General features: G+C 46.5%; 1 protein-coding gene across 1 annotated transcript; it reads right to left on the reverse strand.

Moving 5' to 3' along the window:
• Positions 1-3,687: 3,687 nt before the first annotated feature.
• LOC113427319 (aurora kinase C-like) lies at positions 3,688-16,012 on the reverse strand. The gene is given in 9 exon segments (XM_026689805.2): positions 3,688-3,994; positions 6,965-7,098; positions 7,101-7,138; positions 8,307-8,455; positions 9,924-10,062; positions 10,809-11,006; positions 11,987-12,050; positions 13,789-13,942; positions 15,825-16,012. Coding segments are annotated over 9 exon segments (1,101 nt in total). The 5' UTR covers positions 15,873-16,012; the 3' UTR covers positions 3,688-3,817.
• Between the last annotated feature and the right edge of the window lie 352 nt (positions 16,013-16,364).

The following is a 16,364-nucleotide window of genomic DNA, read 5'->3' on the forward strand; positions in this document are numbered from 1 at the left end:
GTTTAGTTTACTTAGAAGAGCATCTGGAATGATGGAATTGATTGCTGAACTGAAATCTACAAAGAGGACCCTTGCGTAGGTATTCAGAGATTCAAGGTGTTGTAGGATGTAGTGCAGAGCCCTATTAACAGCATCATCTGTCGATCTATTTGCTCGGTATGCAAACTGCATGGGATCTAACAGTGGATCCGTGATGGTTTTCAGGTGGGACAGCACAAGCCTTTCAAAGGTTTTAATAACTACAGATAGAGCAACTGATCTGTAGTCATTCAATTCCTTGATGGAGGGCTTCTTTGGCACTGGGATGATATTGAAGCAAGAAGGAACATAGCACATCTCTAGTGATCTATTGAAGATTTCGGTGAAATCTTTGCGGATGATATGATTTTTTTTTCATTGAAGAACCAATAGAAAGAGGACAAAAATTGATGAATGAATTAGAACAATTTGGAGCAGTAGCAGGACTTAAAATTAATAGGAAGAAAACAAAATTAATGACTAAAAATTTAACAGAAAAACAGAAAATAGAACTAGTAGTAGTTATGGGAATACAAGTGATACAGTTAAATACTTAGGAATATGGTTGACAGCACATTGTAAGACACTTAAGGAAAATAATTATGATAAATTGATGCAACAGGTAAAGAAGGATTTAGAAACATGAGGCAAGCTGCAACTTTCATTATTAGGCAGGATTGCTGCTATTACAATGAATATTCTTCCAAAATTCCTATATATATTTCAGACGATCCCAATCAAAGTACACACTTTTTTTTTTTGAAGAACTTAATAAAATAACTGTAAAATTTATCTGGTAAGGGAAAAAACCTAGAATAAATTTAAAGGCAATGCAGGATATGAAGAGCAGGGGAGGGCTGGCACTTCCAAATTGGGAGTTGTATTTCGTGCAGCCTCTTTAGTATGGTTGAAGGAATGGGTGAATTTAACCAATAAGAGAATATTATTCTTAGAAGGCCATGACTTGCAGAGGGGGGTGGCATGCTTTTTTATGGGATGTAGGGAAAACTAGCCAGAAATATTTTCACAGACACCTAATCAGAGACTCATTATTAACTAATTGGAAGAAAATACGGAAAAAACACTATTTAAAAATACCAATTTGGATTTCAACAATGGAGGCGATGATTCATCCAAATAATCTGGATATTACTAAAATGATTAAATATAAGGACCTATTGGATACGCAAGGAAATTTGAAATCGTGGCAAGAACTTTAAGAGCGGGGACTAAAAATTGACCAGTGGGCATATCTTCAAATTTAAAGTAGACATAAACAGGACAAGAATTTGGAATTAACAATAAACTCCAGCAATTAGATAAAATTTTATTAGGATCAGGCAAAAAAAATATAACAAAATTTTATAATTATTTATTAGAAGTAGAATTAGAAGAAATTGTAAAAGGGAACATGATAGCCTGGAGTAGGAATATAGGACGTAGCATCACCATAACAGAATGGGAAAAGGTCTGGGGTAGAAATAATAAAATTACAAAATCGGTAGCATACAAAGAAAATGCCTATAAAATGTTTTATAGATGGCACTTTCCTTCTTCGAGATTAGCGAAGATGCACCCCAATATGAGTCCGAATTGCTGGAAATGCAAAAAAAAAGAAGGAACTTTTTTCCATATGTGGTGGTCTTGTACAGAAGCTCAAAAATATTGGCAGAAAATTAGAAATTGGCTGGAAGAAATGACAAGAGAACAGATCGAATTCAAACCAGAGTCCTTTCTGTTAGGGATCTTTGATAAACAAATATAAAAAAAAAGTGAAATATATAATAATACACATTTTGACAGCGGCCAGATTGGCTTTTGCACAATGTTGGAAGCAGCCTCATGTTCCATCAGAGATGATCATTCAAAAAATTTCAGGTTGTGCAGAAATGGACAAATTAACTTCGGCATTAAAAAATAAAGACACTTCAATATACTACAACAGCTGGAACTGCTGGTACAAATGGATAGACCAAAGGTAGACTTCACACTAAAAGGCAAAAGAGGATAGGATAGATCCATAGTAGTGATATACAGATATATGTAAGGATTAGGTGTGTGTATATGGCATAAAATAAGGTCCTGTGTATCTTATAGTCCCCAAAACACAGTATATTCTCAACTTTGGCCCAGGGAGAAATGTCTGCCTCTACCTAGAATCAAACTCACAGCCCCAATTGTAACGGGAGAGCTCCCTCTAAACCACTGCATCACACTTGAAGTCATAACTTTGAAGACCCCAAATTAGGGCATTTTGATCCACCTGACTGGAATAAACAGGGTTGGGCCTGGCTTCGCACAAACCAGCTATCCTGGTTTGGGAGACCAGTCGGTTGGGGGGTTTAGTCCCAACTAAAATTCGACGAAACCTAAGTCCCAAGCTAAGCAGGATTGAAGGATGGGCAATGCCAAGTTGATGCCTGGGGGACTTCACACCCCATCATCCCCAGTCAGCTTTATGGGAAGGTTGGAGTGAACGGCACAAAGATGCCGGGTTGCAAAAAAGCAAATGTTAGGATGCTGCAACTATTCTGTGAAAAATTGTCATAAAGTCACTTTTTCCAGTGCCATTATAACTTTCAACAGTCACTAAACGAAAGATTGTAAATATAAGACTACAATATTTTACTGTAGTGTTGTAACTTCGAACAGTGTCTAAAGAAATGGCTGTAATTCCAATGATAGAACTAGGTAACTGGCAAAAACTCTGGGAAAGAAACTATAAATGGACGATGGCAACCACTTATAAAGAACATTTGTATTAAATGTTTTATAGGTGGCACTTACTACCGGTGAGATTAGCTATTTCTTTAAAAAAAATATGTCCACCAAATGTTGGAAATGTAATAAAAAAAAACGGGCACATACTACCATCTGTGGTGGACGTGCCCAAAAGCAAAAAAAAATTGGGCGAAAAGGCATATGCAGTTTAAAAAAATTTGAAGACCACATAAAGATTTTAAGCCAGAGCTATTTTTGTTAGGCATAATACCAGAAAAATATAACAAAGGGAATGTATATGTGATATTACATGTTTTAACAGCGGCAAGAATTGTATTTTGCACAACATTGGAAAAGAGAGGAAACACCTAAAGAAGATATAATTTTAAAAATATTGGACTGTGCAGAAATGGACAGATTAACACAGATAAAAGAAAAAGAAGACTGTCTCTGTGTGTGTGTTGTGTGTGTGTGTGTGTAATTTGAGAACTATTTGTAATTCCTATTTCTTGTTTTATCCCTTTCAACGGTTAATTGAAACATCATGCCAAGCCCCAATGCCAATCCAGCTATTTCCATTTTCACTGTTCTTGGAATAATCAGCACAACTTCCAGATATGCAGATATTAGGAGAAAAACCAATTTAAAAAAAAGGTCTGATTTGCCAAGTCTGAAATAAGTTTTATTGAAATTACTAACAGTTCTCTAGAGTATATATATATATATTAAGATGGGGCATACCGTTTTGGCTTATTCCTTGGGGAAAAAAAACAGATTTGCAAGAAGTTGCACACAGTGGCAGATCCGGGATGATCCCAAAGGAGGTCAGCCAAGATCAAAGCATCAAAGGGGGATTCCTATATCTAGACATAGCTGCCTGTCCAGGTGACGGTGGCCACCCACATTATTTTCCAAGCTCTCCGAAACAAGATCTCTGTCTGTATCTTGGGGTGCAAGGATGTTTCCAATCCAGAAAAGATGTCCCTCCCCAAAACCCTGAGATAGCACGCAAAAACCACAAAACAAAAACATAGCAGCCCCCATATATTGGGGACATCATTCATCTGGGTATCCAACGTTAGTTCGGGGATTCCGGGTTGAAGACCGGTGGTAGCACCCGCTTGGAGTGGGCTTTCACCCAAGGGTGATTCATTACGGCTTGTAGCGGGAGACGGTCGGATGGGTTGTGACGCAGCAGCTTCACAATCAAATCCCGAGCGCCTTCTGTCACAAAGGAGGGGAACCTGAGATCTACCTGTTAGGAAAGGAAATGGAGCCGAGTTGAGCACACAAACGCACCAGGGAGACATGGAGAAGTTAGCAAACACTTGCAAAACTTATTTTAGCCTAGCACAGGGGTCGGCAACCTGTGGCTCCGGAGCCGCATGTGACTTTTTTCATCTGAGGCTCCCTGTCAGCTCAAAATATGTGTCACAACCACCAATGTGCGACACCAGCCAGCACACTATTTATTGAGCTTTTCAACCTCCAGTAGGTTTTGTGGCTCCTGGTGGTTTTCTTTTCTGTGGGAAACGGATCCAAATGGCTTTCTGAGACTTTAAAGTTGCCAACCCTTGGCCCAGCAGGTGACTAGACTACAATCCCAGACATCGTGGCTGGTTCAAGAGCAGAAAACTGGGTTATCTGATCATAGGTTTCTTCTCTTTTGAGTGTACAGGTAAACCTTAACGTATGACCACAATTTCTGTTGCTAAGCGAGTCATTCGTGAACTGAGTTTTTTGCCATTTTACCTTTCCTGCCACCGTTGTTAAGCGAATCCCCGCAGATAACAGATAATCAGAGTTGGAAGGGACCTTGTAGGTCATCTAGTCCAACCCCCCGCCCAAGCGGGAGACCCTACACCATTTCTGACAAATGGCAGTCCAATCTCTTCTTGAAAGTCTCAAGTGATGGCACTCCCACAACTTCCAAGGTCAGGCTGTTCCATGGGTTGATTGTTCTCACTGTCAGAAAGTTTCTCCTTATTTCCAGGTTGAATCTCTCTCAAGAGGTTGAGCAAGCAACAGGGGCGTTAAGTGAATGTGGCTTTTGCTGGTCAGAAGTTGAAAAAGGGGGATCACGGGATGTATGTATGTATATATGCAAATAAATTTAAAGAGAGCCCGTTTGGTGTGATGGGAAAGATGCTGGCTTAAGAAACCAAGAGGCCATGAATTCCAATCCCACCTCGGGCAGGAAAGCCTCGCCTTGAATGTCCCAAAAGTGCTTTTTCAAGAGGCAACTGGACTGTCTGGGTTTTTTTCCTTGAAGACGTTTCACTTCTCATCCCAGAAGCTTCTTTAGCTCTGACTGGGTGGAAGGGAATGGAAGGATTTATGCTCCTTGCAGATAATTGGTCATTTGCGTCCTTTTAGAGGGTCGTTGAGGCCACTTGGAGGTTTACCTGTGTCCTCATAGCCACCCGATTAATGCAAAGGGGGTGTGGAGTCTTGGAGCTGCTGCTGAAAGGAGCTGGGTTGTGGAGCTGTGCTTTCTGCAGGGTGCTTTCTACCCTGTGTCATTTCACCGTTGAACCCAGGTGCAGACATCTCATCCCCACAGACAAACCTCCAAGTGGCCTCAACAACTCTGGCCCTCTGGGTGCTTAGATCCGGCCTGTGGGGCTGCCCTGGAAAAAAACAAAAGGACCAACCCGCAGTGCCTCGGCCAGCAAAAACCGAGCTCAGGAGGGCCATGTTCTCCTGCAGCTTTCTGCCAGAAAAAACGGGAGCCTGGGGAGGCCACACTTCCCCTCTCCCCCGGACTCCGTTTTTGCTGGCAGGGGACTAGCAAAACAAAATGAGAAATGTTTCCCTTCTTGCACTCAAGCACGCAAAGGGACATGAAAGGAGAAAAAAGAGAGGCGAAGAAAAAGAAGAAGAAGAAGAGATGGAAAGAGAGCAAGGGAGGAAAAATAAGGAAAGAGGGGAAGGAAGGAGAGAGAAGGAAGAGGGAAGGAAAGAAGAAGAAAAGGAAGGAACGGCAACAGCACTTATATACCGCTTCACGGTGCTTTTGCAGCCCCCTCTAAGCGGTGAACAGAGTCAGCCTCTCGGCCGCCAACAATCTGGGTCCTCATTTTACCCACCTCAAAAGGGCGGAAGGCTGAGTCAACCCGGAGCCAGTCAAATTGCAGGCAGCTGGCAGTACTGCACTCTAACTACTGCACCACTTCGGCTCATGAAGGAAGGAAGGAAGGAAGGAAGGAAGGAAGGAAGGAAGGAAAGGAAAGGAAAGAAGGAAAGGAAGGAAGGAAGGAAAGGAAGGAAAAAGGAAGCAAGGAAGGAAGGAAGGAAGGAAGGAAAGGAAGGACGGAAGGAAAGGAAGGACGGAAGGAAGGAAGGAAAGGAAGGAAGGAAGGAAGGAAAGGAAGGAAAGGAAGGAAGGAAGGAAGGAAGGAAGGAAGGAAGGAAAGGAAGGACGGAAGGAAAGGACAGAAGGAAGGAAGGAAAGGAAGGAAGGAAAGGAAGGAAAGGAAAGGAAGGAAGGAAAGGAAGGAAAGGAAGGAAGGAAAGGAAGGGAGGAAGGAAGGAAGGAAGGAAAGGAAGGGAGGAAGGGAAGGAGGGAGGGAGAGATTGAGAAGGGAGGAACAAAGGAAGGAAAAAGGGATTGAGGAAGGAAGGATGAATTGAGAAAGGGAAGGAGGGAGGAGGAAGAAGGAAGGGATTGAGGAAGGAAGGAGGGAGAAACGGGGAAGAAGGAAGGGATTGAGGAAGGCAGGAGGAATTGAGAAAGAGAAGTAGGGAGGGAGAAGGAAGGGATTAAAGAAAATTAAGGAAGGGTTATAATGGGAGGGAGGGTCTAAAGGAAGTCCTGCCTTAGCACTTGGCCTCCACAGGTGACCCCTCCCCCAACACGAGTGACAATGAGCTGGCCAGGCCCCCTCCCCTCAAGGTCAAACACAACCCCGATGCGTCCCTCAACGAAATCGAGTTTGACACCCCTGCTCTAAAAAGATGCAAATGACCAACTGCCTGCAAGAAATATAATTATACCTTTCCGTTCCCCACCTTTCAGTCACAGCTGAAGAAATTTCTGGGATTGAGAAGCTAAACGTCTTCAAAAGCAAAACGCAAGGAAGCCCAGTTGCTTCTCGGGAAAAAACCACCTTTGGGACAACACCCATGACCTGGGTGGGTGGCCGAGGAATCTCCGTCGACCTGGTCTGGAATTATACACTTAATCTCGGCCAGAAGGCCTTCTGTTCGTCCTGGCCAGGCTCACCGACACGATCCGCCGATAGGTCTCGGAGTGGCATTCGCTCTCGAAGGGCGGATTCCCCACCAAGAACTCGTAGCACAGGATCCCAATGCACCAGAGGTCCACTTTCTCGTTGTGGGCTTTGCCTTCGATCATCTCGGGGGCAGGTAATCCAGAGTGCCGCACATGGTCTTCCTCCTTGAAGAGCAATTTGCAAAACAAACAAAAAAACAGAAGATGGCGACCCCAAGGAAAGCCGTGAGGGAAGCTTTCCAATGCTCCAAATCACCCAAGCCGCCCACCCCAAAGTCAGTGTGTGTGTGTGTGGGGGGGGTCACCAACCAGGGGTGGGCTGTTACAGGGTTCGCCCAGGTTTGGTGTTGTGGTCTGTTGGCAGCCTGCGGAGACGGCAGCAGAGCCGGACAGTGGGGAGGACCATGGGCCAGTCTGGGGAGGACTCGGACGAGGGTCCTGTGTCCAATACAGAGATGGGGCCTGGGCCGTCTGGGAGTGGGGTGCTGCCTTCGGAGCCGGGCAGCAGCAAGGCAGAGGAACAAGGGGAGCCTGTTCCCAGCGTGCGTGGGCACAGAGCTGCCAGAAGGAAAGAGCAGCTAAGATAAAAGGGGCAACTTGAGAGTAAGGCTTGGAAATGATTGGCCCTCCCATATGACATAAACGAGGAGCAAAGGGACACGAGCCCTTGCAGGAAGCAACTTTGTTCACTCTGATCGGTTTTAAACTCTCCGGGTGGACTTTGTAGTCCGTTTGGCTTTTTATAGTTAATTTGGCACGTTAGTTGTTGGCAGCAATTCAAAGGAGAGAAAGGTGGGTGCTTATCTCGAGGGACTGTTTGGGACTCATTGCGGTCTGGGAATGCACGTAATTCCCAGCGTTGAAATAAAAAGAGGGTTGTTTGGACTAAGCGTGTGTGATTAATTGCAGCCTCAAGAAGCCTTGGGCAGAACATTCGGGCAGACCCATTGCTAACGTTACGGCTGATTCAACGAACCGCCAAATCCCATCCCTGGCAGGCCCCAGACACCCTGCCCTGCCCCTCCAACCCCTCTCCTCCCCACAGTCTCCGTGTGGCCTGTTTTGGATACCAGGTTAAGTGCAGGGCCCACACAGAGGCTTGGGGAGGAAGAAAAAACGGGCCTCCCAGAAGTTCCGGAAACGAGCCCGTTTCCGGCCTCCGGAGCCCGCGGGAAGCAGTTTTCGCCCTCCCAGAGGCTTGAGGGAAGCCTCCGGAGCCTGGGGAAGGCGAGAAACGGGCCTCCCGGAAGTCCCGGTAGGCCACGCCCACCCATCAACCGGGCAGAGAACCCGCGGCCAAAGCTTTTGAAGCCCGCCCCTGCGACCGACCCACCTGAGCGAGGGGGCGTGGACCGACCAGCCAAAGTCGGCAATCTTCAGCTCCCCTTTCAGGCCCATTAGTAGATTCTCAGGCTTGATGTCGCGATGGATCACTTTCTTATTGTGGCAGTACTGGAGGGCATCGGCCAGCTCTTCCATGAACTGTAGAGGCGGGCACAAAGGGGGCGGCTGTAGTGGCAATTGAGATCCTGTAGGTGATGCTAGTGGCACACCGCAGCGTCTTAGACCTATATGGGGCCTCTTGGCTATTGGCATGATCTAATTCCCTACATCTTGGTGAAGGTGGAAAGTCCCAGACTTTACAGACATATAGGCGACCTCATTTTACTAACTAGTCTTAAGGATTGTTTGGGAAGTTGTACCAATGTGGTTGGGGGGGGGGGTTCACCCATGTGGGATCTATTCTCCGATCCAGATCCTGTATCTATGTTGCCTTGGTCTTCTTGTAAAAACCCTATAAATGTAATAAAACACTGCCAGGCAGTCAGGCATCTTGGCACCCTGCACAGTGACTGGTCTTTGAAATCCATCAGGTGGGAGGTGGGTGGGTGTTGGTAATGCCAACCTCAGCGGGAGGCCCAAATCACCCCAAGTGCCCGTTTTGGTGCACGAAGGTAGGGGAGAGCCGGGCCCAAACCCACAGCCCTCAACGGAAAACCTGAACTTAAATTACTTGCGGGGTGGTGGCGGCTTTGGTGCTCTGAGCTGGATTGTTTTCTTGTAGACGTTTCATGGCCCAATTAGGTGATGCCATCAGTGCTAGAAGGGAATGGGGTTTGTGGAGTGGAGGAAGAGGGGGGTTGTTGCTTTCTGAACTTGATGATTTCCTTGCAGACGTTTCCCGACCCAACTAGGTAACATAGTCAGTGCTAGAAGGGAGTAGAGTTTGCCATCTCTTTACGGGAATGTCCTTGGTATTGCCTCGATTAGGCTGTTATTTAGTGATTGTGCATCAGTATTAATCTTGGTGTTAAATCTCTGCTTGTCTGGGTGTCGACGGCTGGCAAAGGTTTTCTGGTCTTTCGGCTTTTTCACCTGTCTGCTTTATGTGGTAGGTAGATGTTCTTTGCCTCTATGTGCCTGTTGATAGCTGATATGTCAGAAAGCCAGAGATCGTCTACAATTTGCCAGGAATTGTCAACAATTTTTGGCTTGGCCTATTGTGCCCCCAAGCTGAAACTATCCACGTGAAAGTAACAAATGCCTAATTAAGGCGCCCCCCAAGAACACTCCCCCCACACACAAAAAGGGCAGGGCAAGCTACTATACGGTATATAAACAGGGGAGAAACCCCACACTCCCCGACACGGATGATGTTATCTATTGGGGTTTCATGAAATGTCTCCAAGAAAACCACCCGCTCCCTCCTAACACTGATTCCGTTCCCTAGTCGGGTCGTGAGACGCCTGCAAGAAAACCACCAAGCCCAGAGTGCCCGAGGACGCCACAGTCCGATCCTGAGCTACAAAGATTCTCTCTTAAATAAACTATTAAAATAGACAAACCTTCAGGTCTGCTGCCCTCCATTAACCCGAAGTTGGACGGAAAGAGGAGACCTAAAACCACCCCACCCACCCCAAGTTTCCAGTCCTCAAAGAACGTGGCTGACCGTGGCCGTTCTCTGCTCATCAAAGCGCTGGTATTTCTGCAGCTCCTTGAAGAGCTCGCCGCGCGGGGCGTATTCCAGGATCAGGTAGACTCGTTTCTTGTCGTGGAAATAGTTGTAGAGGCGCAGAATGTTGGGGTGACTGCGGGGAGACACGTTAAATGGCAACCCCGATAATTTTAAAAAAAAACAAAAAACATTTTTTTTCCCCAGCTTGGCCCTCCCATCTTATTCTACAAAAACCCTGTAATCTCGGGCAGGGATTAACCTTCCTTCAAGCGCTCTGCGGGAGGAGTGCTTCACAGGTAGTCCTCAAGTTACGCCCATAAGGGAAGCATGCCCATCACCGCGATCGTCACAAAGACGCGCCATTTCAGCTGCGTCTTTTGTCTATCGACCGGGGGACACACACGCTGCAATGGCTGTATGGGTGGAAAAACGGCCGTTAAGTCACATGGTTCAGTGCCGTTCTTGCTTCAAACCGGTCACTAAATTGAACTGCTGTTACGGTGCGGTGGTCGACCCTAGCTGGAGGCTAATATTTCTCTGAGAAAACGACGAGAATGTATCGGCCGAACAAAAACTCGGCACTGGCGACAGGAAGGGCATCCGGCCAGTAAACCCTCGGCTCCATTTGTTTGCCCAGACTCCACCCCAGAAGGGATGATTGGGTCGTTAAAAGAGGACGGTGACAACTAAACGAACTGTTGCCAAGTAGAGGGACTACCTGTATATAGATTTATATATATGAAGATAAACAGGGTAAGTGGAATTGATAAGACAGCCAAGCTTTGGTGTCGTGGGAGGACTACCGAGAAGCCCCCTCTCAACCGCGATTCAAAGCCGCCCCGCTGTAAAGACCGAGGTTCGGGCCACAAACCCACGTACCTGAGGTGACACTGGATCTCGATCTCCCTCCGCAGCTGGTGCTCCACCCCTTCCTTCTCCATCTGGGATTTGAAGAGCACTTTCAGCGCCACGATGAACTTGGAGCTCTTCTCCCGGGCCAGGTAAACGTTGCCAAATTTCCCTTTGCCCAGCGGCCTCCCGATCTCAAAATCATCGATGGTGACGGTCCTCTCTGGCCTGACGTGGACAAGGGAGGGCAGAAGAGAATCAAGGTAGAAAACACATACGTACGTTTATATATATATATATATATATATATATATATATATAAGCGAAAGGCCCCTCACGGATCGTCACAAAATCTCCAGAACCGTAAACCCTACAAACTTGAAATTGGGCCCGTAGGTTCCTCTTGGCTTCTAGGGGCTCCCTAAGAAAGGATTTTATCAAATGACCCTCAGAGCATTTAGAGTGTTTCCATCATTATCATTTATTATTATTATTAAGACTCTGAAGCCACCTGAAAGAAAGAAATCTCTTCCAAAGGCAAAACACAAGCAGAGGAGTTTCAGTTTTAGTTTCACAGCAGCATCAAGCAGCTTTAGTACAGAACAGTTGAGCTAAGCCACGCCCAGGCTCCTTGCTGTCTCTTCGCTCACGCGGCAAATATTCTTTCAGTTTCCAAACATCCCTCAACTCTCTCCCACACTGACAGGGCGCTAACCAGACGAATGCCAATGGATGCTGGTAGGCAGAGGCAGAATTTTTCCCTCTTATTTTCCTTCCCAAAATCTAAGACCGATCGCATAGTTTCGAAGCGAAGCACGAGTATATAATTTTTTTTTTCATTTAATGACCCCGTATGGAGTTGACCATTTACTGGCTGGATGCCCTTCCTGTCGCCAATGCGGGGTTCGCAGCAGATATATTCTCATTGTGCCAAGGGAGAGAAATATCTGCTTCTATCTAGGTTCGAACCCCCAGCTCCTGTGAGGCGAGAGCTCCACCACTAGGCCAACTCACCACTCAATTTATATGTGTGTGTGTGTGTGCGTGAGTGTCAATGACTTTAAAGACAGCCAAGTTTGGTGGTTGTGGGAACGATGCCGTCACTAAATGGTCATAGGTTGAGGATTATTGATAAGCCGAGAAAGGCTGAGCTCGCTCCCAAACGCCCTCTCTACTTTTGTCATTGTCTTGGGGGGAAAAATACTCACGGTGGGCTGTCCTGCAAGGCCGGGGCGACGGAAGCGGGTTTGAGAGGCACCCTCCCTGCGATACCTAGAGAGCCAGAAAACCAGACAAGAGTCCTTGACACACGGCCACAACCCAGAGTGGAATTTCTGTCGCGAGGCATTTGTTAACGGGAGCCGCGCCCAATTGTATGGGCCGCGAGGATTTAAATAAGTTCCAGGAAGCCCTTGGGCTTACACCAGCCCATTTAGCGACCGTTCAACGTTACCACAAATTCAGACGCTTGGCAACTGACTCATAGTTATGACGGTCGCAGTGTCCCTGGGTCAGGTAATCCCCCTTTGCGACCTTTTTGACCAGCGAAGTTCCGTGCAGAACATCGGATTCACCTAACGACCGGGTGACAAACTTTTCCAACTGCGGCGACTCACTTAACAGCGGCGAGAAAAGCCGTAAATTAGGGCAACATTGACTGCATTTCTCACTTTAACGACAGAAATTTTGGGGCTCAATTGTGGTTGTAAATCAAGGACCACCTGAAAGGCAGCTATGAGGTGGATTCAGCCGCCTCTGTCGACGCGGCTTGTCAGTTGCCAAACGTCTCAACTTTCATCATGTCACCCTTGGGAATGCTGCTAAGTGCAAAACTCACAGCTCCCCCAGTGCCGCTGTAGCTTTCAACGGTCAACCAACCAAAATGATCAATCAGAACTGGAAGGGACCTTGGAGGTCCTCTAGTCCAACCCTCTGCTCAAGCAGGAGACTCTATAGCATATATGTACACCCTATAGACCCTATACCATTTCAGACAAGCAACCGTCCAGGTCTCTTCTTAAAAACCTTCCGGCGATGGAGCGCCCACAACTTCTGGTGGCAAGTTGTTCCACGGGTCAATTGTCCTCCCTGTTAGTGTGCTGTCCAGCCAGTTATAGTTAATGGGGATTGGTATAGTTAGTTAGGAATTGGAAGCTGTCCCCTTAAGGGAATGCATCATGGTAAATGTAGTTAAGGTATCCTGGGAAATGTAGTTCATGTCATGTGGCCACATCGGTAATCCTGATTGGTCACTGAATTGACCCTTGGTGGGTTGGGGGAGGTTCCTTCACTCTTGCTTGGACCCTAGCATCGTGCTAGCGTCTCTCCTTTGGCTCCACTACTATGGGATGAAATATGGGGTGGAAAGATTACTATCATTTTACACTATGATCTCAACAATTGGACATTAGATGCATCTCGACGTAACCGTGAGTTACCTTGAGATTATCTAATATAATCTAATAAAAGAAACTTTGTATGGAAGAATTTGTAGAGTTATCTGCCTGCCTTTATACACAACAATTGAATCAAAGGACAGAACAGCTGCAACTTTCTCCTTAAGTCCAGGTTGCTTCTCTCCTTGGTTAGCCACTAAACCAACGTTTTTGTAGATCAAGAACTATTTCAGGAGCCGGCAACCTTAAACACTCAAATAGCCCTTTGGATCCCTTTCCCACAGAAAACACCAGGAGCCACAAAACCGACCAAGGGTTGGAAAGCTCAAATCGCATGCCAGCGGGTGTCGTACAATGGCGGTTGTGACACATATTTTGAGCAACAGAGCAGCAGCAGAGGGATGGAAAGAGCCACCTGCGGCTCTAGAGCCGCAGGTTGCCGACCCCTGGACTATTTGTACAGCAGCATACAGTAGAACAGGGCCTAATCCACACCAAATGGCTCTCAAGAGCATTTGAAGACGTTGGATCACCTGCAAAGGTGAGATGAAGGTTCCCACGGGGACATCCACACACACCCCCACCCACAAAAAAACACTCAAGGAAGATCTTACCTGGATTCTTGGGGTAAGCCGTTTTCATGGTGTGCTTGGTGCTGTGGGTGAAGGCTCTCTGCGCCAAAATTGACCTAGAAGGAGTGGTGGATGGCATGATGGTATTCTTGTAGGGAAGGTGTTGTGGACCGGATGCTTGTCTCCTGGGGTGGCACTGCGGGAAAAGAGACCAACACAGCAATAAATCGGTATTTTCGCTTGGAAAATGTATGGCTTGTTGTGATGGCTTCAGAAAAAAGGAATGGAGGGAAAAGACATTTCTGAGAAAGAAACACAAAAGGTTTCTAGTTAACGGAAGGCTTCTGTGTACAGGCAGTCTTTGACTTACAACAGTTCATTTAGCGACCGTTTCAAGTTACAACGGCACCAAAAAAAGGTGATTTACAGGCAGCCTCCATCATGGGCGTTGTAAGGGGAGGACTTCCTACATCAGCTCCCCAAATAGGAATGAACTGTTATGTCTTTGTTTTGTTTTTTCTTTCAAAAGAGGGCACGTCAAACTACAAAGTAATCCGGGATTAACACATCCAGGCATGATATTCCGCTCTGGAAAAAAAATCGGGGCCGGCCAAAGAGACCCCCGCCGCGTGCCCGGGAGCGCCCGCTGCTTTCCCTCGCCAGGGCCGGGCGTGTCTGTGGCTGGCCCAGCTCCCTTTCCTGCCGCTCAGCGGCCTCCACTCGCACCGCCCGGGCTCCGCTCAGGTATCCGGCTGGGGCTGTCAGGAGTTGCTACCGCCAGCGCAGCTCCACGCGGCTCCAGTCCCGCGTTGCCTCGGGAAGGAAAGGCAAAACCAGGAGCCGCTGCTGCCGTTGCAAAGCGCCACCGCGGCTCTTCCTTTTTGCCTTTCCCTTCCTGAGGCAACGCTGGACTGGAGCCGCGCCAGGAACTCCTGACTCGGGGCCTCCGAGGGGAGGGGAAGGAGGAGAAGAAGGGTTGGGGGAAAGGGGGCGATTCCCAAAAAAATCGGAATTCCGATTTTAATCGGAAGAATATCATGCCTGCACATCCCACGTTGAGGAAGCCTCAAAATACACCCACCTATTAAAAAAAGAATGTTCAAAATATTCTCAAAGATCCATCTCATCCTCGCCCCCACTTTTTTTTTTTGAACCATTACCATCTGGCAGACGGTACAGGACAATAATAAAAACAAGGACAAATAGGCTGAGAAACAGCTTCTATCCCAGAAGCGGTAACTATATTGAATTCTACTGTATAGATTGCAATATGAATGCAGTATCAGCGGGTTTTCAATTCAATTGTATAGAATGTGAAGGATGTGTTTGTGTTTTATTTTTATACTATTTCCCCGAAAATACGACCTGCCCCGAAAGTAAGTCCTAGCTTGATTTTTACACGTGCACCCAATATAAGCCCTACCCCCCCCCCCCCAAAAAATAAGCCCTAATTAAGATCCCACCCACTCCAGAGTGCACGGGTAAAAATTAAGCTGCCTTTCTGGCCCATTTCTTCTGCAGCCGGCAAGGCTTTCCTGAAGGCCTCTGGAGCTGAGAACAAAGCTCTGGATCGATCCAGAACTCTGTTATCAGCTGCAGAGGCCTTCAGAAAAGCCTTGCCGGCCACAGAAGCTCCTGAAGGCCTCTGACAGCGAAAAGGAGGCTGGGGCTATGCACACAAGTGAGGTTAATCAGTGGATGACGTCCCCTGAAAATAAGACCTGGCACCTTTCTTTGGTGGCAAAAAACTATATAAGACAGGGTCTTATTTGGGGGGAAAACACGGTATTACCATCTGGCAGACGGTACAGGATAATAAAAACAAGACAAATAGGCTGAAAAACAGCTTCTATCCCAGAGCAGTAACTATACCGAATTCTCCTGTATAGTGCAATATGAATGCAATATTCAATTGTATAGAATGTGAAGGAAGCGTGTTTTATTTTTTATAGGTATAATGTACACTGAAGATGTGATTTAATTTTGTTGTACAAGGTGCCATGTCAATGAAGTAAACCGTTACGAAATTTGGGATTTACACCCTGCATAATTTCTTGCAAGCGCAGAGGAAAACTCACAGAGTGAAGGCTACTGTAGATGCTGCTAATGTTTTCCTTGTTTGACATCCTGGATGCCAACGATCAAATGTTTCCTTCCTTCACGGATGGGTCAAGTATATAAATACTTGGGAGGAATATCCAAGGCAAAATCGGAAAATGTGTTCCCAGTCTCCAGAGGTTGAAGGTAACTCTTCTGCTGGGTCACAGACAGCGGATCCCAACACTACAGACTAAATTACAAATGAAATAATAATAATAATAACAATCACCAAATTCTCAGAAATAAATGAACGAATCAGGGGGAAAAGAATACGTTTAAATCCTGAAAACGTTCCCGTTGAAACAACACCTGCTCAAGAGGAGAACGTGTAGACTGGCAAGCACAATTGAGCCCAAAATATATGAGTGAGTTTTGCCGTTTTATGACCTTCCTTGCCGCCGTCGCTAAGCGAATCACTGCGGTTGCTAAGTCAGTAACAGGTTTGCTAAGTGAACAGGCTTCGCCCTTGGTTTTGCTTGCCATAAGGTCGCAAAAGGGGATCACGTGACCCCGGGACC

Source organism: Notechis scutatus, chromosome Z (assembly GCF_049901735.1).
Source record: "Notechis scutatus isolate UNSWTSFEM ecotype Mainland chromosome Z, rNotScu1.2, whole genome shotgun sequence".
Taxonomy (NCBI): domain Eukaryota; kingdom Metazoa; phylum Chordata; class Lepidosauria; order Squamata; family Elapidae; genus Notechis; species Notechis scutatus.